The sequence below is a fragment of the Arvicanthis niloticus genome, chromosome 13, assembly GCF_011762505.2.
Source record: "Arvicanthis niloticus isolate mArvNil1 chromosome 13, mArvNil1.pat.X, whole genome shotgun sequence".
NCBI classification, from domain to species: domain Eukaryota; kingdom Metazoa; phylum Chordata; class Mammalia; order Rodentia; family Muridae; genus Arvicanthis; species Arvicanthis niloticus.
In genome coordinates this window covers 75,152,653-75,175,543 of record NC_047670.1, presented here as the reverse complement: position 1 = coordinate 75,175,543, position 22,891 = coordinate 75,152,653, and the positions used below count along the sequence as shown (strand labels likewise).

Below are 22,891 nucleotides of genomic sequence, written 5' to 3'. Positions count from 1 at the left end.
TCCATCACCTAAATGATCATTATTAAACAGAGCAACAGGTCAACTTCTATTAGAGTAAAATTTTTATAACTTTCAGCCTGGGGAAGGATCCAGCAGACATCATAGCTGCTTCATCCCAGAATTCAGGTGAACACTGGCTCCTGTGCGTACAGCTTAGTGCTTGGGAAGCAGAAGCTCTTTTCTGGGAGGAGTGATAGGCTATCAGGTATCACAGCTCTGGGTGATGGTAAAATGTGTGGGTCCTGTGTGAGGAAACACAGCACTGCAAACTGTATAAACCATAGCCTCAGCCTTCTGAATCTGGCCCCAACTCTCCTGCTCAGTCTTCTTCCCTCTGTACCTCAGTCACTCCCTGCTTCCCACTTACTTCAGATAAACAGGCTTTTCTTACATCTGTGGCTTCTGTCCCCATGCCTTTGTCCCCATTGTGTTCTCCACTTTTCAAAGTTCTAACCCATCCCTCGTTTCTGAAGTCCAAGGCCTAATTCAAATACAACTCTCACTATAAAATGACCCCTCCCCCCTTGCCCAAAGTGGCACTCTACAATATGCTACTGCATGACAAGTTGCTTTGGGGTGAAGAACAGACCTTATTCCATCTTGCCCACAAGAGAACTGAGTGCCTTACTCCAGAGTATTTTCTGGGTGAAACCGATCACGTTTTATGTGCGCCCATCGACGTGGGCATGTACTCCACACCAGGGTCTCTTCCCTCAGAGTCACTTAATAGAGAAAGGTTAATAACATGAAGAGAAAAATACTTAGTGGGGTGGACGAGACCAAAGATTTGTCCCGCCAGTAAATGGACAAATACTAAAGGAATACATAGAGAAGATTACTAAGGACCTTAGGCAAAGTCCTTTCTCAGCCGAGGGCTCTGTGAGGAGCGTGGAAAGCACAGTGGGCACACCACAGTGATCCAGCGTCTACCAACATCTCTAAATCACCAAGAAACCCATTTTTTAATCTACTCCTGAGCTGCTAAACAAAACCATTCCCTCTCTCTCTCTCTCTCTCTCTCTCTGTCTCTCTCTCTCTGTCTCTCTCTCTCTGTCTCTCTCTCTGTCTCTCTCTCTCTGTCTCTCTCTCTGTCTCTCTCTCTCTCTCTCTCTCTCTCTCTCTCTCTCTCTCTCTCTCTCTCATGAAATAGAAAGGTAACCAGATTTTCCTACCCAAAGAGTTCAGTTCACTTTGGAATGTATGGAAATTCTTCATATAAAAATCCCATTGCTATCACTCAGAAGAGTACATGGCGTTTTCATGTGCTTCAGGCCCCTAGGAGCCTCATCCACTCAGCAAATACCTACGGACTGCGTACTAGAGAGCAGGCCCTGCTTTAGCCTATGAAGGTGAAAGGTGAACAAGAGCCAATAAACGTCCTGTTTGCGGGTGCTTTGTGGTAAAGCAAAGCAACACAGGATAGGGGAAGGCCAAGCTGTGGCCTTTACAGACACTGAAAAAAATTAGGTGAGATAGTAATCCTTAGTGCACCTTAATTTTCTAGACTATAGAAATCACAGACCCTGCATGGTTAACTGATACAGCTAAGATCACCCAGAACTAGAGGATCAGAAACAAAACTTTCCAGCTCTTTAACAACTCACCTGCAATTTGTCAGTCACACCCGATGGATACAATGTAAGCCCTTCCCTAACAGCCTGACTCTTCACATCTGTTGACAAATTTGAAACAGTTTAGGAAAGGCATACCTGCCAGCAGCCCAGGGAACGTGTGCATGTGTGTGTGTGTGTGCACATGTGTGCACGCATGCATGTGTGTGGGGTGGTGCGGGAGAGAAGGGGAGATGGAGGGGAGAAACTTAGTAGATTTTCAGGGACCTGGCTCTATCATTGGTGGTGAGGAGAAAACTGTGAAACCTGTGGGCACAGAGGTACCAGCCACGCCCACACTGAAAGGCACCTGAAATCATCTCTGCAGGCTGAAGACAGGCTGTCTTATGGGAACTTGTTGGGGATTGGTTTTAATACTTTGAATTAATCTGGCCCCCAAAGTCAGGAATCTGTGTCCAACCGCTGAAGGTTCTCGTCCCTAATTGGTTTTTGATTGATCAATAAAGAACCGACAGCCAATAGGTGGGCAGGTAGACTGAGGTGGGGCCTTTGAATTTGGGTGGGCTAGTAACTGGAAGGGAGCAAGGAGAATCTTCATGATTCGGAGGGAGACAGATCAGGGTTAGAGCTGCAGGGGAATCATCTGAAATGTAGGTGAGAAGGAATGTGGTCCCCAAAAGGAAACCTCTACAGGAGGGAAATGTGTGTTAGCCTCGGGAGGATTAGAACTGCCCAGCCTTTGAGCTAGCCAAGGCATTTTAAAGAACTGCTCTCTCTCTCTCTCTCTCTCTCTCTCTCTCTCTCTCTCTCTCTCTCTGTGTGTGTGTGTGTGTGTGTGTGTTTCACTTATGAATCAAGATAGCTCCTAGGCAGGTGTGCAAGTGCAACCAGCCGAGAGGCAAAGCTATGTAGATAAACTGTGCTACAGAACTCAGGATAGAGAGGACTCCGTTCTGGTGTAGGAGCACCATGTTAGGTCATAGAAGGAGCAGCTTCTGAGCTGGGCCTGGGTGAGTAAGAAGGAATTCCAGAAGCTGAGGTTAAAGGAAGAACATTCCCAGAGGAAGTGATGCAGACCAGAGTGGGAAACTCAGAGGGAACAGAGAACACTTCATCACACTCCAAACACGGGGCAAATAGGAAAGGTGTAACACACAAGCAGAAAGATGTGGACATGTGCACGCTCTGCCACACCTGTGTACAGATGAGGACACCAAGGCCCAGGGCATTTAATTTGGCTAGGAGCACATTGAAGATAAAATGTAAAAGTAAAACCAGGGTTTTGATTCCCAGTTAGGTACTTGTGGTGGCCTGAAAGGAAGTGGCTCTACAGACTCATATGGAGTGGCACTATTGGGTGGTGTGGTCCTGTAGGAGGAAGTGTGTCACTAGGGACGGGCTTTGAGGTCTCAGATGTAGAATTCTCAGCTGGTCCTCCAGCACCGTGTCTGCGTGGACGCTCCCATGCTTCCTGCCATGATGATGAAAACGGACTGAACCGCTCACACTGTAAGCCAGCCCCAATGAACCGTCGTCCTCTGTAAGTGCTGCTGTGGTCATGGCATCTGTTCACAGCCATAAGACCATAACTAAGACACTGCTTTTTCCAGTATGCCGTGGGTTGTGGTGGGAGGGAGCAGAAGGTGGAGGGGCTAGTTAAACAGCTCAGGAGCCCACGTCCAGGTGAGCAATATGGCAGCTTTGATAGTGAGCCCAGGGGTCAGGGGTCAGATGACCACATGGCTCTTAGCACCGTGCTCTTTATCACTCATCCTAGGCAGGCAAGTAAACCACGGGATTGTTAGGGATGCAGACAGGAGGGGAGTTGGCTCTGTGTTCCGTACATCCATCTACCAGCATGGGGACAACTGAGCCAACTTGCAAACGCAAAGGCTGAAAACATGTTGTAATGAGTAACGGGGTGAGATCTAATGCAGGTTCCACCACTAACAGTAGCTCTGGCTTAAAAAAAATTACACATGTGTGTGTCTGTGCATATGTGTGTGCTTGTGTGTGGTGTGTGCATGTGCATATGTGTGTGCTTGTGTGTGGTGTGTGTCTGTGCATATGTGTGTGCTTGTGTGTGGTGTGTGCATATGTGTGTGTGCTTGTGTGTGGTGTGTGCATGTGCATATGTGTGTGCTTGTGTGTGGTGTGTGCATATGTGTGTGTGCTTGTGTGTGGTGTGTGCATATGTGTGTGCTTGTGTGTGGTGTGTGCATGTGCATATGTGTGTGCTTGTGTGTGGTGTGTGCATGTGCATATGTGTGTGCTTGTGTGTGGTGTGTGCATGTGCATATGTGTGTGCTTGTGTGTGGTGTGTGTCTGTGCATATGTGTGTGCTTGTGTGTGGTGTGTGCATGTGCATATGTGTGTGCTTGTGTGTGGTGTATCTGTGCGCATGTGTGTGCACATGTGTGTTTGTGAGGTGTGTATGTGCATGTGTGTGGTTGGACATGTATGTTTGTGTGTGGTGTGTATGTCCATGTATATGTACGCATGTGTGCATGCTTGCACACAGTCAGGAGTGAGTGGAAATCAGAGAACAACCCATGGGAGTCAGTTATTTAGTAAGTTTCCTTACTCACTGGGCCACCTTGCAAACCTGGATCTGGCTTTTGATGAAGTATCAATACCATAAAATAATTAATGTAAGCAAGCCGAATTAAATGATGTCAAAGGCCTCTACATCTCAACTTCCTGCGTGTCTCAGTGTACCCCACTTTGTAGAAAAACAAACCCACAGACTGTGGAGTGAGTTGAACTTTGAGAAGCATGCCACTGGTTGGTGCATCAGGAGTACAACATGGTTCTTTAAGACATGTCAGTCCTGAGATTGAAACTTTTGCTTCTGGGGCTTTCTTACAATATGGCAGCTTGCTGGACACAGAGGATGTTCCATCTCAGGCCTGAGAAACCGGAAAGGGAAAGGCAAAGGCATAGGACTCGATTCAACCCACAGGATCCCCCACCACCACCCCCCAACTGCCTCCCTAGGGAGGTCACTAGAGATATGCAGATGGCCACTTAAAAGTCAGCAAAGTACTTTGAAGCAGCAGACTGTATTTTCTGTAGCGAAGACAGATGCTGCAAGCAGCAAAGAAAAGCCATTGATTTGATTCTCTAAAAGGAAAAAACGGGAGAAGAAAGAAGCTGAGAATCCACACCTATAAAAGTCAAGACTTCACAGCCCGGCATGTGTGGACTCACAGCCGGGTATGAGCTCCTCCCTGAAAGCCTGAACAACAACGACAACAACAAAAGATTCTACAATAAACAAAAAATGGAAGGAAGGCAACAGAACTAAGGTTGGTTTAAGGAAACAACAGGAAGAAGGCTGAGAACAAGTATCTGAGGTGGTCAGGCTCCTGATGGATCTGCCATGGACCCTGCCATAAAGGGTACTACATCAGGTTACCTCTGCAGGGAGGCAGGAGTGGGAGCCCGAAAGTGCATATATAGGCTGGGCTTTTTACCAAATAACTCTGAAATTTTGATTATGTAAATATACAACCTAGTTTTAAAACGAGATAAGTCAAAATAAGTATCTGTTTCTTAAACGTACTCATTTGTATTGAGTAACTGAAAAAAGCCCTAAGGAAGAAAGCACCCAGTTCCCAGAGCGGGGGCGCGAAGGTACATACAGAGTGTCAGGCTAGCGGCCCGCAGAGCTGTTTGCAGAGACCAGCTGGAAAAATCAGAAACTCAACAAGGCCCTCAAAGTTTAGTATGGCCAAACCAGCAGTACTCGAAACAGTGCCTGGACAGTGTGATGCGTGGCTCGCAGGGTCCTGAGTGTCCTGGAACAGAAAATCTACACAAGGATGAAGCTAGAACTTTAGAAAGACAACAGGTCTTCTGCTGCCCATAAAAGACAGACAAAAAACAAGACACGGGTTCCCAGAGGTCCCCTCAGTGACAGTGTTAGAAACGGAGGCTGAGGAAAAGACAATCATTTACCAGGCAAGAGAGCTTATCTCCTAGGAATTATTTACAACAACTCCTGAAAGACAAACAGAGAGGAACATCCTCTTAAAGTCTCTTTCTGCCCTACAAGCTTTTTATTTGTGACAGGTTAATTCCGGTATGCTTCCTTGTAGGAGAAGCCGTGCTGATTTAGCCAATGCTAGCCTTGGTTAGTGAGAAGGGCCAGTAACAGAAATATGGGGGTAGGGGGAGAAACTGAGATAGGTCAGGAAAACTTGTTATTTTTAGTCAGATGAAAAACTCCTCATTTAGGAGAAGGGGTGCAGTGCCCGCCATGCTCGGAGCCTCCGTTCAAGCCTCAGTACCTCGTAGGGTGCGTGGTGCGACAGTCTGTAGCCCCAGAACTCAAGAGGTAGAGGCAGGCGGATTAGGAGTTCATGTGGTTACATGGTGAGTTTGGGACCAAGTTAGGCTACTATGTAAGACCCTGTACCAAGTAGACAGACTGACAGACAGATTATATGTAGGTAGACAAATAGATAGAATATATGTAGATAAACAGATTATAGGTAGCTAGGTAAACATTAATGTACAGTGAACATTTCTGACCTGCTGGCAATGCTTTCTTGACTTAATTTGTTTGTCTTATAGTGGCCATTAGCCATATGTATTTATGCACTATGTTTTTATGTACGTACGTACATACATATGTATGTATGTCTGCACACACTGTTGAGAGGGTGTGCACACCAGGGCACTCAGGTAATCTGAGGAGAATTTACAGGTCCTCTGTCTCCTCCCACCACATGGGACTCAGGGACCACGCTTAGGCCCTTTACCTGCTGAGCCTTCTCACGAATCCTAGACAGAGGTCTTCTAATTCTATTCCACTTACAAGACAAAGAAGCGAAAAGCTTTTTTAAAATGCACTAGCCGCATCAGTTCAAAGGGGCAGGCGTGTAAACAAAGATAGCATACCTGAGCTTTCTATTATAAATACATAATTACACAAAACCATCACGCCACCCCATTATCTGGAAAGCCCACTGACACAGTTATTTAAAGGACATCTGTGGCATGAGGTGGGTCTCCTACAAGGTAATGTCAGCTCTCAGGATCCAGCAGCTAATCACCTGTCCAGAGAATCAAACCCAGAGGCTTTGCTTCTTCTCTTGTCTTGTTTCATACAATAATCTAAGATTTGGGCAGATACTGTTCAGGAAGTTTGAACCCTTAGCCAAACGAAGCCTGGCCTTTTACCTGTGTTCCCTGTCAGGCAGGGGGACAGGATTGGCTTTACTACAAAGATCCATCCAAACTATGGGTGACAAGACCAAAGGTACAAGTTTCCCTCAGCCCAGTGTGTGCCACTGTGTCTGCCCCACAAGGCCATGCTTCGGTGTCATATCGGAGGGGTGCACAGACAGCACACTGTGGTCTCTACTACATCTCCAGCCTGCTGCTGCTGCGCTAACAATATCACCTTTATATACAGAGATGGGATTTAATAGTGTGGGTCTGGGAGATTCTACTCAGCTGTAGTATCCTGAACGCTAATAAATAGGTGTGTTTCATGTATGCCCACATTTCCTCCCTCCCTCTCCTTCTGTCTTCCCCTCAAGTTTCCGGGGGTTTCCCATGCTAGAAAGTGCTCTGTAGCCGAGCTACATCCTCACCACCCTGCCACATGTATGTGTTGTTGTCCTTGTTTTGATTTTAAAGCTTGCCTGGAACCAAAACTGGAAGTCTTGCCAACAGAGTTGGCCTGTAAGAAGGCCTGAAAGTGACCCTCAGCAGCAACCAAGTGGGGACGGAAAGATCCCAGGTGGAAGCAAGGGCTCGCTATGTCTCCCTGCTCTCCCGGGCAAAGACACAGGTCCTTGTCCCCTCTCCCCAGCCTGAGGGGAAGGAGCCTCTGCAGCTGGGTCTCCTCCAACTCACTTTCTGCGTCAAATAGTACGGGTCAAAGTCCTCCAGGGGAACGGCAACCAGGCCTTGCGGGATGTCCCCGTAGATGAAAGGCAAACTCTTCCCCGCCTCCAGGTCACTGTTTGGCTTCGGCTTGCTGTCTTCATCATCCTCCCGGTGGCTGCCATCCGCCTTCGGTGGTTTCTTGAGCTTGCTCTCAGCAATGCGCCTCTCGATGTTTGCCAGCGACTCAGGGGTGAAAGGCTTGAAACTGTCAGGGCCTGGTGGTGCGAGCAGCCGCGCTGCCATCTTCTCATCCTGCAGCAGCTTCGTTAGTTATGCTGAGTCCAGGACAGGTCAGCTCTGGAAGAACAGCAACACAGGCAGCATTAATCAATCACCGCTCTAAAAGGAGGCCAAGATTAAGCCAGCTCATTCTCAACCTCCATTTACGGCCTCCGCCACAGGGCTTCCACCCTGAGATGCTTTCTTTTCATCTTAAAAAAAAAAAAAAAAATCTATGGCAAGAGTGGCTTGGGTGACCTTTGTAATGGTTCTCAGGTGATCGATCAGCCAGGGAGAGGGGAAGACTGGGGTCTCCCTAACTCTGGGCATATATTGTATTTCTCTAAATCCAACCCACTGTTCAGAATCCCACACAGGCACTCTGTTCTCTGCTAACAAGGTACAGTTAGAGTTCCCTAGGGCCAGCGTTTGCATGCTCACCCTCCTCCCTCTGGATCTATGCTCCAAAAGAAAGTTTTCCTTTAAGGGCAAGGAAAGTAAATTGTCCTGCCTCACAAGAGTTTCACTTTCAGAAAACAAAACTAACTCCTTAAAACTTTTGTCAACACAAAATATTGATGAAACAGGTCCTGTCTGAATTCATCCTTCCATTTAAAGGTGTCTCAATTTACTGAGCTGTCAAAAATCGGCCCAGTATAAGATTCTAGTGGTATCTTTTTTCAAGGATCAAGCACCCACCGGGGACAAACACAGAAGACATTTTTCAGTGGAAAGGGCTGCCATCACTCTCACAGACCGCTGCAGAAGCTCCTCCCCCTCTGGCTGGGGAGAGGGGGACAAGGACCTGTGTCTTTGCTGATGAGAAAGAGCAAGGGAACTTCCAGATCCCTACCATGTGCCAGTCACGTGGCACTGTGGGCCCAGGAGACTGGCTCCTTAGAGACTCAGACAGAAGGGAAGATGGACCAGAGACCATGCCCTCTAGAGTGAGCAGCAGCACTGGGACCACACGTCAGGGATTGCTTAGCCCACGAATGGAAAACACTTTCACTCCTGCAGACAGAACCCTGGGTTACTTCTATCCAAGATGGAAGCAGAAGGATCAGGATTCAGAGAAGCACTTGCTCTTGTCTGAATGGACACAGACCAGGGGCAGTTCACCTGCTGCTCAGAGTGGTGCTTCCCGTTTCCAGCCTGAGCAGCATACTGTCGGCCCAGGAAATATACTTCTTAATGTTCTGTCTCTCACACTCCACACATCCTTTAAGAGTATTTATTGACTTAGTGTCACACGCACGCCATGCGCACACACACTTCCAGGAAATAGTTTTGGAAGACGAGATTGCTGTTTCTGCTCCTACTTAGTCCTCAGGGTCCACTTCCCAGATCTATGTAATGTGAGCCTGCTCAAGAGAGGGACTGTAAACGCTCACTACTGTGAGAATGCTGTCCCTCAGGGCTCCTTTCACAGATCTGCCAGCCCAGACTCTGCTTTTCTGATGACTGCAGTAACACAGCCTGGAGCTGAGTGTCTGTAGCCAGGCAGACACAGCACGGGGCTTCCTGGGCAAGAGCCATCCACTGCCCTGCCTTCCCCTCCCCACTCCCCCCACACACTGGGTACCTTCCCACTCTGCACCAAACCCACAGGTCCAGGCAGGGGGAGGGGGTCACAGAAGTCACTCCCGGTAAGAAGCAAAGGACTTTAGAAACATAAGACACTGTACGCCTCGGCCCATCCACTGTGCGGAAATGCGGGACTCCCAGAGATTGGAAAATTTGCCTGGGTCATAGGGCCACAACCAAAGGCTGAGATGGCTCAGCAGGTAGGGGTGCCTGCTGCCAAGCCTCAAGACCAAATCTAGACCCACATGGCAGGAGAAAACCAATTCCCACAAGCTGCCATCTAAACTCCATACATATACCATGTGACCCTCTAAATAGTGAATAAGCACAAATGAATAAAATGCAAAAAATATGACCTCAACCAGACACTCACACCCCAATTCCTATATCTTTACTATTAAATTCTTTTTATTTGTTTATAGTTAGCCATCCTACCCTTTCCCCTCCCTCTCCCCCGACCACTAGTTTCTAGCGTCTGTCTGGTTCATTAAGTAACTCACATGTGGATGACAGGGCTTCATGATCTGAGACTTCATCCACAGAATCCCCAAGCCCAGCCTTCCTTCTCCCTCATTCCTCCCATATCCTGAGCAAAGCCAGCAAAACCGCTTCCAACTGCACCCACTGTGGACTCCGGTCTCAGTGTGCCTGCCCTCGGCCTCCGCTGGAGGCTCCACTCCGCTCTCAGCTGTGCTCCAAGTACCTTGCTTCTCTAGCTTCATCTCCAGAACAGTGTGAAGTCTACTGTTATCATCAACATTTAACAGACATAGAAGCAGAGGCTTGGAGAACTCTCCCAAAGCCACTATGCCAGAGAATGATAGTCGGGACTCCGAGCATCTGTAGACACTCAACAGCTAGACGGGATTACACCTGGAACCCACGAGACCAACGATCTGAAACTCCAGGCTCTGCCTTCCACATCTACCAGGATCTGAGGTCATTCTCTTCCTGTGCTCTGACTTCGGACAGCTTTGGCTATCCAGGCTGGGAGCTGCCTTATTTTGTCTTCCCACCTTCTCCAGGGCTAGCCTTCCCCTCCCCCCAAATTAGCCTGTTCCCCACATTTTCAACCTTCCCTTTTCCTTCCTGGATCTTCTCCCTATGTATCTAAAACCCCTACTTGCTTTACTTACCCCAGGCCTTGGTGACACTCACCGTGTCATCCTTGGTCACAGCCGCAGTTATGATCTCCCACAGACTCTTTTCTATGACTGCTTCCCAGAATCTGTAACCCTCTCTCCCTTAGGGTGCTCATCCGTGTCAACCCATCTGTACACAAGTGACTCCAGACTTCCATCACTGGTCCTCACTGGGCCCAGAACAGTCCCCTACTTGTATCAGCGGGCTTCGGACACAGACTCCTAGTTAAAGGATTCCTCCTCCTCCCCTGTCATCCAGCATGGGGCTTCAGTTACCACCTCTAGTCCCTAGCCACTTCAGACCTCCTCACTCCTTACTGAGCAGCTCCCCCACTCAGGTCCCACAAAAGCAGTCAGCCTTGGTTTACCCAGATGCGTTCCCAAAGATCTCTGAGAATCTGTTTTCATAACCATTTCCCTCCCGCAAGCCCAGCCTTTACACAGCAGACCCAATTTTGTAGCATCTCACTGCTGCTCCAGGCCTCCGGCCACTTCCTGTTTCTCACACAATCCTCCCTCCTGCCTTGCTGACATCTGCTCTGGTGACTATTGTTTGTTTCCTAGTTTGTTACAGTTTCTTTTCAAAAGTAAACACAAGGCAGTAAGCTGTATGAATCTGCAGTGCTCAGTTCAGCCTTTATACACGCACACCAGTGTAGTGGCCCAGATCTGCTCTCTTGAGCTCCCTTGTCGACAGTCACCTCCATGGGTTAGTTTTGCTGCTTCTTAATTTCAGACAAGTACAGATATACATTCAACCTATGGGGTTTGGCTTCATTCCAACGGAGTTCACCTCACTGCGGTCGTTTATTTTAACTGCTGTGTAGTATTCTGTTTATGACCAAAGCACAATTTACCCACCTTACTTTAATGGGCTTTGGTTGCTTTGAGCTACTATGAGAAGAAGCTAAGCAGCTCCTAGCTCCTGTCTTTTAGTGGCCAAACATACACTAGATTCTTTGTAGCATTTGGCTAGAGGAGGAATGTGGAACTGGAGACCACGTATAAAGCTTTAGTGCCACCGGGTGGAGGCCTCCAGCTGCCCCACACCCTTGCCAACACTTAGAACACATGTTCTCAATTTCACTCATTTGGTGGCACCTCAGTGTTTTAAGATTCATTTATTGAGGCAAAATCTAGGCAACTTGAAACATTTTAAAGCAAACTACTCAGTCCCAGTGTGTTAGTATTTTGTCTAAGCTCCACTGTAACAGTCAGGTAGGCTCCACCCCACAGTTACCTGGCAACAATCAGGTGTGCCTTACTTACTATAAAAGGGGCTGCTTGCCCTCCCTTCTCTCCCCCCTCCCCCACCCCCCTGCCTCTACTATCCTCTTAGCTCCCCTCCCCATGCCATGAATAAACTCTATTCTATACTATACCATCCTGTGGCTGGTCCCTCAGGGGGAAGGGATGCCTCAGCATGGGCCCACAGAGGCCACTCCTTTCCCCACACCTCCACCAAAATATATCTTCTCTCTCTTTATCTTTTTATAAACACATCACAGTGTATTTGCAAACTCCCTGCTGTGCCCCAAGTACAGGGGCGCCCACTATCCCTTACCCAGCCTAGTCTCTCGGCAACCACCATCCCCTTTCCAGCTCCACGGTACCAAGAGTGTGTTCCATCCCTACCACTGCATCTTTTCTGGGTATTTCCTATAAACATTAGCATACAATGTGCCACTGTTTGTTTCTGACCTTTCACTTGGTGTGAGAGTTCGAGGTAAAGTCACGAGGCATACGGACCAGCACGGCATTCCTTCTCTCTCTCTCCACACCTGTACAGCAAGCACATCCTCACTAACCCAATGATGGACATTTGAGCTCATGTGACCTTTTGGCTGTTGTGAGTACCACAAGCTCTGCAGGTGTGATACTATGTACCTTTCCAATGCTTGTAATGAGAAAAGATCTCATTACCCAGCCCAGGCTGGACTCAACTCAATCCTTCTGCCTCACTCTCCCTAGCATTACAGGGTTACAGGTGTGAGCCACCATATTCAGCTCCATTCTCAATTCAGTAGAGAACACACCTAGAACAGAAATTTCAGGGTCTGATGGCACATTTGCATTTTGCCTGTGTGTCTGTCTGTGTGTGTGTGTCAGTTTTCCTGGAACTGGAGTTACAGTCATGAGCTGCCTGTGATTGCAGGGAATTGAACTTGGGTCCTCTGGAAGAGCAGCTAGTATTCTTCTTAACCACTGAGCCATCTCCCCAGCCTCCAATGGGAATACTGTCCGGTGTTTTAGTAGAAGTGCTAAGCTCTCTCCAGTGGCTGAGCCTCCACATCCCACTAGCAAAGATAACAGGTTCTCCGCATGCTTGCCATCACCGGAACTCATGGGTCTGAAATGGCAGCTCAATGTTTCCCTATGTGGCTCTGCGTGTAGTGTGTGCACATGTGTGAATGTGTGCTTGTGTATAGTGAAGTCTGAGGATGACACAGGAAGGGTCTTTCAGTGAACAGAGAGCCCACAGGTAGGTTAGTTAGTCTAGGTGGCCAGACTGCTGTTTGCAGCCCCAGGCTCTGCCTCCTGAGTGATGGGATTACTGGTGAGCCCCACATCTGCCTGGAGCTTACATGGGTTCTGAGGACCCAATGTCTGCCCTCATGGAGCTTCTGCTATGTATATCTCTAAGGGTCTGATGCATTTCTTCACCTGCCTCTTGGCTCACTGTGGTTCAAGTTTGTATTGTGTGCTGGCGTTTTAGATACCACACCCCCTTGTAAACGCAGGCCACACTAGTTGCCCACATTTTCCTACTCGCTCATTTACATTTTCCTGTCTCGAATTGTTTATTTGATGAACAAGTTCTTCATCAGATATAAAATACCTCCCTCTTTTTTCAGTTTAGTTTTTTGAGACAGGTTTTCTCTGTGTAGGGCTGCCTGTCCTAGAACTCACTCTGTAGACTCAAACTTACAGAGATCTGCCTGCCTCTGCCTCCCAAGTGCTGGGATTAAAGGTGTGTTTCGCCACTGCCCGGCATTTTCATTTTAAAACTACCACCCTCTCTACTATGTTCTTGGCAATATTTTAATAAGTAGTTCTTAATTTTATTGAAATCCAATTTATCAATCTTTTCATCCAAAAAAAATTTTTTAAAGAAACAGCCATCCCCCCCACAGTCCTGCAGATGTTCTTCTGTTTTATTCTAGAAGTTTATTGTTTTACCCTTTTCATTTAAACCTGCAAACCACCGGCAACTGGTCATTGTATAGGTATGAAGACAGAATCCATTTTCCAATGTCAATAATCAACGGACCCAGCATCACCTTGTAAAATGTCTGGTCGCTGTTACTCTTGGACTTCTATTTACAAGTTCTAACTCTAAAATCTGTTTCTCTTCTCTTCCTTAAGTTCTAGTCAGCACAAAAACCCTTCATTCTTCAGAGCAAACTTTGCAAAAAGTAAACAGTCTTCTTGGGTTTAGAATGATCTCAGAGGTCATGCAATGCAACCTTCCTGATCTGAAAGTCAAAAGAGAGGCAAGACAGCTTACCTGCCAATTAAGCTCTGCATGTAGCAGGTGAGCAGGGAGGGGGGCAGCTAGCATTGGGAGGGAGGGGGAAGGCCGGCACTGGAGAGGGAGGGAGGGAGGGAGGGCCAGTGCTCTCTAGCATACACCTGACCTTTAAACAATGGCAGTTTGAATTGTACAAATCCATTTATATGCAGATTTTTTGACAATTTGAACAGATACACCAAGTAGGCAGAATTATTTTTTTTTAAATCAATGAAAAGTTAGGTGTGTCGTGAATACATTAAAAGATGTGTGTATAAAAGTTCTGTCTGACCATTTGCTTCCATAAAAAAGTTTAAACTTATCAAAGCCTGTGAACACACTTAGAGCATACATGGTTGTCCCTTGCAGCCTCGTATTAAATCATGAGTGTATAAAATTAATTGTATTAACTGTAGCATTTTCTGCCCAACTGCTGTAATTCCCCAGTCACTCTGTTGCCATGGTAGTTACACCCTGGTGGACCTCTCTCTCTCTCTCTGTGTTAGGGATTTTTCTCTCTACAGTAAATTGTGTATCTCTCCACTCTGTACATTTACCATCACATACATTACATGTAACAATGTAACAAACAAATTAAATGTCCACAGACTGTTATTATTATATGTAACAATGTAACAAACAAGTATCTATTATCAAGTCTCCTAGTCTACAGCAAGACAGTCTTGAGTTTGCTGGGAGCCAGAGCCAGAGGTAGAGTTAAAACAACTTGCCTGGCATGCTGAGGCTCAGGTTTTGATCCTCTGTACCATAAAAAGGAAAGAGCCTGGGGTGGGTCAAAGTTATCCTCAGGCTTCACTGTGTCAAGGCATGCTGTTCTGAGGTGAGCCAGACTGCTATGTTCACAGAGCCACGTTGTGTCAATGCCCCTGTTCACAGTGCTGCTATCTCAGCTGCTCATTCCTGTCCTGTCCCCACCCTGCCCCAGATAATAAAGGAACAGTGACAGTGGCTGTTGGTCCTCAGAATTTTCCTGAGAGTTTCAAGAAAGACTGACCTAGACTCAAAAAGTCTGGGATAATAGATGGCTAGGGCTCTCTTCTCTCGGCCATCCAAGAGGATTAAGATATTAGTGCTCTCTGAAATCTGACAGGCAAGTAAAGAAGGACCTGTGTGGGAGGACAAGGTGTGGAAGACATGGAAAATGGCTGAAAAGAAGTTAGCACAGGAACAGAATAGAAGTTGGCAGGCTAGTGAGCAGGCACTGCAGGCTAGTGAGCAGGCACTGCAGACTAGTGAACACCCACTGCAGGCTAGTGAGCAGACTAGTGAGCAGGCACTGCAGGGACTCTAGGCAAGGGCATGTAAAAAATATGCTGGGAACAGCACCAAGTTCACAGTTACCAGTGAGCCAGATTCAGTGTGGCACACCCAAAATGCCATCTCAGAAGGCTGAGGCAGGAGGATGGAGCATTTAAGAGCAGCCTAAACACAAAGTTGGAGAGATTGGGAGGTGGGGGGAATCTGGGAGAAGTTAGAGAAAGAAGAAGGGACGAATATGATCAAAATACATTGTATATATGCATGAAACTCTCAAAGAATTAATAAAAATACTTTTTTTAAGAAAAAAAAAAAAAAGAGACCGACATAAGTAAGCTACACGGTGAGTTCAAGGTTAGTCTGAGTTGCATAGCAAGATCCTGTTTGCAAAATAAATAAACAAATAAACAACAGCAGAGGTGTTCGTTCTGTGAGGAGAAACACACAACACATCTGTTTGGTGTAGCTGTGCAGCAGAACACTGTCCTCACACATATGAGACCATTGGCTAAGTCCCTGGCAATGCCAAACAGAAATAAAGCCAAACTTGTCTCAGACTTAAAAGAGAAAAAGTTTCATGACTCATATACCCGGTATTAAAATTAATTACAAATGTGGAGTCATCAAAATTTTGGTATTGACCTAGAGACAACCATAGAGACCAACAGGCACAATTCGGACATAAAGCCTCTCATATGTGGTCAGGGATTTTCAACATGGATGCTGTGATGGTTTGTATATGCTTGGCCCAGGGAGTGGCACTATTAGAAAGTGTGGCCTTGTTGGAGCAGGAATGTCACCATGGGTGTGGGCTTTAAGACCCTCATGCTAGCTGCCTGGAAATCAATATTCTGCTAGCAGCCTTCAGATGAAGATGTAGAACTCTCAGCTCCTCCTGTACCATGCCTGCCTGGATGCTGCCATGTTCCCATGTTGATGATAATGGACTGAACTCTGAACCTGTAAGCCAGCCCCCAATTAAATGTTGTCCTTTATAAGAGTTGCCTTGGTCATGGTGTCTGTTCACAGCAGTAAAACCCTAACTAAGACAGAAGTCAAGACTGCTCAGCTGAGCAAGGACAGCCCTATACACAGTGTAGGACATATGAATGTATGCCACACACACGTGAAAGAAGGAAGCTGGCTTTATAGTACATGTAACATGAACTCAAAAGTAAACCAGTGCAGAAATAAAAGAAAAAAAAAAAAAACTATGAAACTCAGCAGAAAACAGGGCCAGGAAGTTATTTGTGAGCCTTAAGGTCCAGAGGACCAGGGTTCAGATCCCCAACACTCACAGAAATGCCAGGCAGGCATGGAAGTTTGCCCTTTCATTCCAATGCTAGGAGGGCCAGGACACAGGATCCCTGGTGCAAGCTGGGTGTCTGAACTAGCCAAAAGGAACTCTGGGCTCAGAAAGAGAACCAGTCTCCGAGAATGAGGTGAGGAGTAACCGAGAAAGAATCTTGTCATCAGCCTCAGGCCTTCATACATATTCATGTATACCTGTATACAGATATGTCCACACACATGTGAACAGGTGCACACACACAAATGCATGCCACCCAGAGACACATGCAAAAAAACCTAATTAAATCAAACCATCTTGTGCTTTATATGAAAGTATCAAGAGATTGAGAACGTAAGTCATAGAACGGCAAAGCACCTGAAGGGGATGGCTAGTCAGATGGCTAACACAGGAACACAGCCAGCAACAGGGAGCTAGAGACTGACAGGCTGAGGAGGCTGTCGAGAGACCGAAAGGACTGCTGAGACCACTCGGGAGCAGAGGTCCTTACACACTGCCTGACTCTGGCCCCAGACCCCCACAAGCTAGCAGAAGCTAAGTGACTCCAGAAAGCTATCATCTGACACCCACACACATGCTATGGCACATGTGCATGTACCTGCTTATACATACAAACATACATATGTATGTATATCATCCTTCCAACATTTGTTACCTCAGCACACACATGAAACAAACCTAACTAACTGACTACCTACCTGGAACCCGGCACAAGCCTGATTGGAACGTGAAGCTATACAGCTTTACGGAGGGGCATCAGCCTTACAGAAGAGCATCAGCTTTACGGAGGGGCATCAGCCTTACAGAAGAGCATCAGCTTTACGGAGGGGCATCAGCTTTACGGAGGGGCATCAGCTTTACGGAGGGGCATCTGCCTTACAGAGGGGCATCAGCTTTACGGAAGAGCATCAGCTTTACGGAGGGGCATCAGCTTTACGGAGGGGCATCAGCTTTAAGGAAGAGCATCAGCTTTACGGAGGGGCATCAGCTTTACAGACGGGCATCAGCTTTACGGAAGAGCATCAGCTTTACGGAAGGGCATCAGCTTTACGGAGGGGCATCAGCCTTACAGAAGAGCATCAGCTTTACGGAAGAGCACAGCAGTTCAGGAGCAGAATTCCTCTATTACCATCTATATTACCAACTATAATTACCAACTGAAAGCACTAACCCGAAAAGATGTTCCCAGAGGCATCATTACAGTTGCCAAACAGCCCAAATGACCATGAACTGGACATGTAAGATGCGGTATGTACAAAAAACGAAATTCTGCGCAACCTTAAAAGTAAAAGGAAGGTTAACGCGTGCCGCACCACGGATGAGCCTGGACAGCAAGCGAGTGAGAGAAACCGGAAACAAAGAGGCAAGTGTTAAAAGAGTCTATGAGTCTATTTACACGTGTTCTAGGAGTTACTCACACGTGTCAGAGTTACATGTGTTATAGGAGTTTCTAACACGCCAGCACTATGCTCTGATGAACAAGACCATCACTGTTGCTCACGAGGGACCTGACAGTCTTCTGGGGTAAAGGATAGGTAAATGGGCAAACGACAGTAGGCTGAACTCTCCAATAAAGTAAAACACGCTTCTGTAGACTCACAAAAGCAGAACACCTAGCCTGGTTCTGAGGGATCAAGATAGGCTTCCTGGAGTAGGCAGTATCCAGTAAGGCTGAAGGACAGCTGCTAGCACGGAGCTGGCAGGAGGGTGGGCGGAGCTCTGCGGGTAGGAGGAGCCCTGTGGGTGGGCGGAGCTCTGCAGGGCAAGAAATCTCATACTCATCAGAGACAGAGCAGGGAGGGCAAGCAACAGAGGTACTGCTTGCTACAACCCTGAGTAGACTCAAACCTGTCCCCACACCCCGCTTCCCTGAAGGTAACCTCCCACACTGCAGGCGCCTCCCCCTCCAGACAGTACTACACTGCGGGCGGGCGCCTCTCCACCCCCTCACTGGCGCTGCACTGCAGGTGCTGCCCCCTCCCCGCTAGTGCTGCACTGTGGATACCCTTCCTCTGGCGCTGCACTGCAGGCGCCCCTTCTCTGGCACCCCCCAGTACATCACATGCAGTGCACATGTTCTGTTCAAGGTTGCAGTGACGTCACGTCAGGTGACAGCTTGAACTCATTAGGTGTTCGTTTTGAATTAGATTTTGATTTGTGTGTTCAGAAACCTTTGACTATTTTCAAAAAATTGATATTGTAATACAATTACCTCATTTTCCCTTTCCTTTCTTCCCTCCAAACCCTCCCATTCACCCCTTCTTCTCTCTTTTGAAACCATGGCCTCTTTTTTCATTAGCTGTTGTTATATGCACATATGCATATATATATATATATATACATACATACATACATACACAGCCTGTTCAGTCTGTATAAGGTTACTTGTGTGCATGTTTTCAGGCCTGACCTTTTGGTATCAGATAGACAATTGGTGTGCTCTTCCCAGGGAAGACTACCTCTCCTGCTGTCATCATCCCTTAGCTGCCTGTAGTCCTGCAGGGGTGAGGCCTCATTGTCTCCCCACATCCTACTTCTGCCTATTGATGCTGTCCTCGTCCAGCTCATGTTTAGGCAGCCATGTTGGTGAGACTTTACTTTGTGTAGCTCCTGACATTACTAGGAGACACAATCTCACAGTAAACTCCCTGACCCTCTGGATCTTAAAGTCCCTCCGCCTGCTCTCCTGCAATGACCCTTGAACCTTCTGCGCAGAAGCTGTGCTGTAGATAAGTCAGTTAAGACTCAGCTCCTCAACTCTGCCTTTTGACTGGTATGGTTTTCTGTCATGATCTCCATCTGTTGCAAAAAGAAGTTTCTTTGACAAGGGGTGAGGACTGTACTTATCTGTGGGTGTCAGGACAAATATTTTTTCACAGCCTCCTCATTCAGTCACAAGTGAGGCTGCGACCTAAAGTTTAAGGAACTTTGTTTCTACAGCATCTGAGTTCCCAGTAATAACACGCAGACCACACGAGGAGAGCAGGAACAAGGTCAGAGGTGAGCCAGGCTTGTGTGATAAGTCAGGTAGAGATGGTGACAGTCTGGACCAGGCAGCACCAGTTGGATGACATGTTGAGCAGGCCAGCCAACTGAGGGTAAGAAGGCAGGGAACCAGGAAAAATGCCCCATTTTCTGTCATGGGAGAATGAGTAGGAGGTAGTGAAACCCGATGACACAGGAATATGACGTGACATACAGCTCTGGAGCTAAAACGGCTTCACTTTGAGCAGGCCTAGTCTGAGGCACTTTGGTGCATCCTAATGGGGATGCCAGACAGGCAGCCAGCCACGTGGTTCTGAAGCTAAGATGAGGTTTAGCTAGAACCAAAGGGAGAGAAGTGGTTGCTGTGGAACTAGAGCTGGATTCAGGCCTGTCTGCGAGCCAGCTCTGTGCATCTGCTGTGAGCTCATGGAATCAGCCAGAGGAGCGGACCCGCATGGGAGGAAGGTGGGTGGCTCCTCGAGTGGGAGAAAGAAATGCAGCCAGATGGACGGCTTACACCATCCCCGCTCCCTGGGCTCCTCCTCCTTCCAGTGACAACTAGATATGAGCACGCCAATTTTCTTTCTGTCTTACAGATTTCATTTTTGGAGATATTTAACAGTTCTAGAACTGAAACGAAACAATTTTGTCAGAACTTAATTTTAATCATTTTAAACTTTTTTAAAAATGTAATCTTAAGCCTCTCCATAAAAGCTGGTTTTTCTTACCAGGCTGGAGGGCCATCTTCACCACTGCACACAATGGCTTCCTACCCGGTGAGCCCACTACGAAAGCTTGTTCTTCCTCAGTCTCACATCACAGCTCCCCAAAGCTCATCAAGTTGCCCCTTATTCCCAACAGCTGGTTTGTTCTGATCCTTTTAAGACAGTTACTCCAGGGTAACTAAAAATGCACGTCTTCCTGAAGAAGCCTTGAGCGTCTGTCTATGGAATTCTTTGAAAGAATCCTAATACAGTTCTAAATGCACACCCATGACCTGTAACTGTCAGGAGACACTTAGAAAGCACTTAAGCATCCAGTATAAGTACATTTCGTACTTGGATGTTTTGACCTAAAAATGTTAAGATTCTTGGTAGGAATTCATCATCCTATTTATGGGACTGGGAATATGTGTCAGTCACAAAAACACTTGCTACACAAGTGTAAGGACCTCAGTTTGGTCCCGGCACCCTCATAAAAGCTGGGTGCAGCGGCCACGCCTAAGGTCCCAGGACTATGAAGACAGAGACGGGCGGATCACTAGAACTCGCCAACCAGTCTAGCCAACAGGTAAGCACAGTTTCAGTGAAAAAAAAACCTGTCTCACAAAGTAAGGTGGGGCCAGATGCATGCCTCAGTGTGCAACAAAGGCACTTATCACCAAGCCTAATGACTTCAGGTCAATTAACAGCGACCCACACACTGGAAGGCCAGCACGGACTCCCTCCAAGTTGTCTCTGACCTTCACATACATACTGAAGCACACGAAAACACACACACACACACACACACACACACACACCCCACACACACACGATATTTTTTTTTAAACTGAAATTTAAAAGGTTAAAAAAAAACTGGGGAAGAAAGCAATGAGGAACTTTGGCCTCTAAACACCTGTGAGCATGTGCTGAGACTTGGACACCTGTGCACATGTGCGTGGCGTGGACTCCTGTGCGCATGTGCATGATATGGCGGCACTGAAGCTGGTGGTATGCCTGTGCTCCGTACTCATGCATGCTACACAACAGGCTGCGCTCTGTTCTCTTCACCATTTAAGTCTTTTTTAAGCTGAAGCAAAACTTGAACCTTTGGATTGCAGTCAGAAGAGTAATCATTCACACTCCATGGACTCAAGCTGACTGCTGAGGAACAGAACCGGAATCGCTAAGTAGACGGCTTCCCCCTCCGTTATAACAAGGATTATCATTGTCAGTGTGTACAGCTACTCCCTCCCACCCACCACAACCCGGCACAGAACACTTGGCACAAGCAGGTCTCACTCTGGCTCAAGAGCCATCATGTTAGACAGGACAGTTACAATTTTCTAAACACGGTGGTCCTCTTAGGAGCATGGTACCTATTAACTGACATTTCTTTCCCAGGTATGAAATAGACAGCAATAGTTCAACGGAAAGTTGGGCAGTAACCTAGTGAAGACAAAACCACCTCCGCTGCCATTTACACAGAATGAGAGGGCAGGACCAAATCAGGAAGTGCCTCGGTGTTACTGTGCAAGGAATCCAAGGTAGGAACCGAAGAAGCTGAAGTGAAAAGAAGCTGAGCCTCTGATCTGAACTGGAAGCCAGCTCTTCCCACACTGACCAGGCCAGCTGTTTCTCCTGTTCAGCTTTCCACTTGGATGGCTACTTCTGTTTCTGCCTTACCCCGCCCCCATGCCCAGACAGGGTCTCTCACGAAACCTGGAGCTAGACTGTTAGCTGGGGAGTCCCAGTGATCCTTCTGTGTCTGACCACCGCACACAGTGAGGGATGGTTACAGGTGCCGGGCACGACCACGCCTCACTCTTTATGTCCGTGCTGGGATCTGAACTCGGCTACTCAAGCTTCTGCAGCAAGCACTCTTTTCTTGGTTTGGTTTCTGCTGAGGAGGGTCTCCCTACATGGCCCTGGCTGTCCTGGAGCTCTCCCTGAAAACCAGGCTGACCTCTAACTCAAAGAGATCCACCTGCCTCTGCTTCTGCTTCCTGAGTGCTGTAATGAAAGGCATGTGCCAACCCTGGCCCAAGCACGCACACCCCAGAGCCTGTAAGCAGTCCTGTTATATCCATTCTTTTCATCCTCCAACAACTGTCTCTGGTGGTTAGTGCAGTTATCCCATATTGGAGAAGAGAAAAAGGAGGTGCCGTCAAGACCACACAATGAGACTCACGGCTATCCATCTGGTTAACCCTTTACTGTCCTACCACGCCTTGCCATTCCATCTCTAAACTAACTAGCTGTCTAGACTCTGGCATATTAACACAGCTGACTTCTGTGAAGGGATTACCAATTTCAAAACACAAAGGCCTAAGGGAGAAAAAGCAATGACTTGACTCAGTAAAAGAACCTTTGAGTTGAATAAAGGCCTGAATATGCATGCATGGAAGGATACAGACAGGCACACATGGAGGATACAGACAGGCACACATGGAGGATACAGACAGGCACACATGGAGGATACAGACAGGCACACATGGAGGATACAGACAGGCACACATGGAGGGATACAGACAGGCACACATGGAGGATACAGACAGGCATGCATGGAGGATACAGCAATAGTCTGGTACTATCCAACTTGGCCAGGTCCAAGAATTCATCCCTTCATCGAGCAGTTCTTAGTGTGTATCATGGCCAACACTAGAAACTTGAGAATTTAGAGACAG

The 22,891-nt window shown here is 47.3% G+C and overlaps 1 protein-coding gene across 6 annotated transcripts in view; it reads right to left on the bottom strand.

Annotated features, from left to right (window-relative positions):
- Scn8a (sodium voltage-gated channel alpha subunit 8) overlaps positions 1–22,891 on the bottom strand; it is a 168,641-nt gene that overhangs the window by 100,665 nt on the left and 45,085 nt on the right. For 5 of the 6 annotated variants that reach the window (XM_076912116.1, XM_076912117.1, XM_076912119.1 and 2 more), the window contains exon 2: positions 7,440–7,769. In XM_076912116.1, the coding sequence (XP_076768231.1) occupies positions 7,440–7,715 (276 nt within the window). In that variant the 5' untranslated portion in view covers positions 7,716–7,769. Of the gene's footprint in view, positions 1–7,439; positions 7,770–22,891 lie in introns of those variants that run through there. The other variant, XM_076912120.1, reaches the window with a different exon arrangement.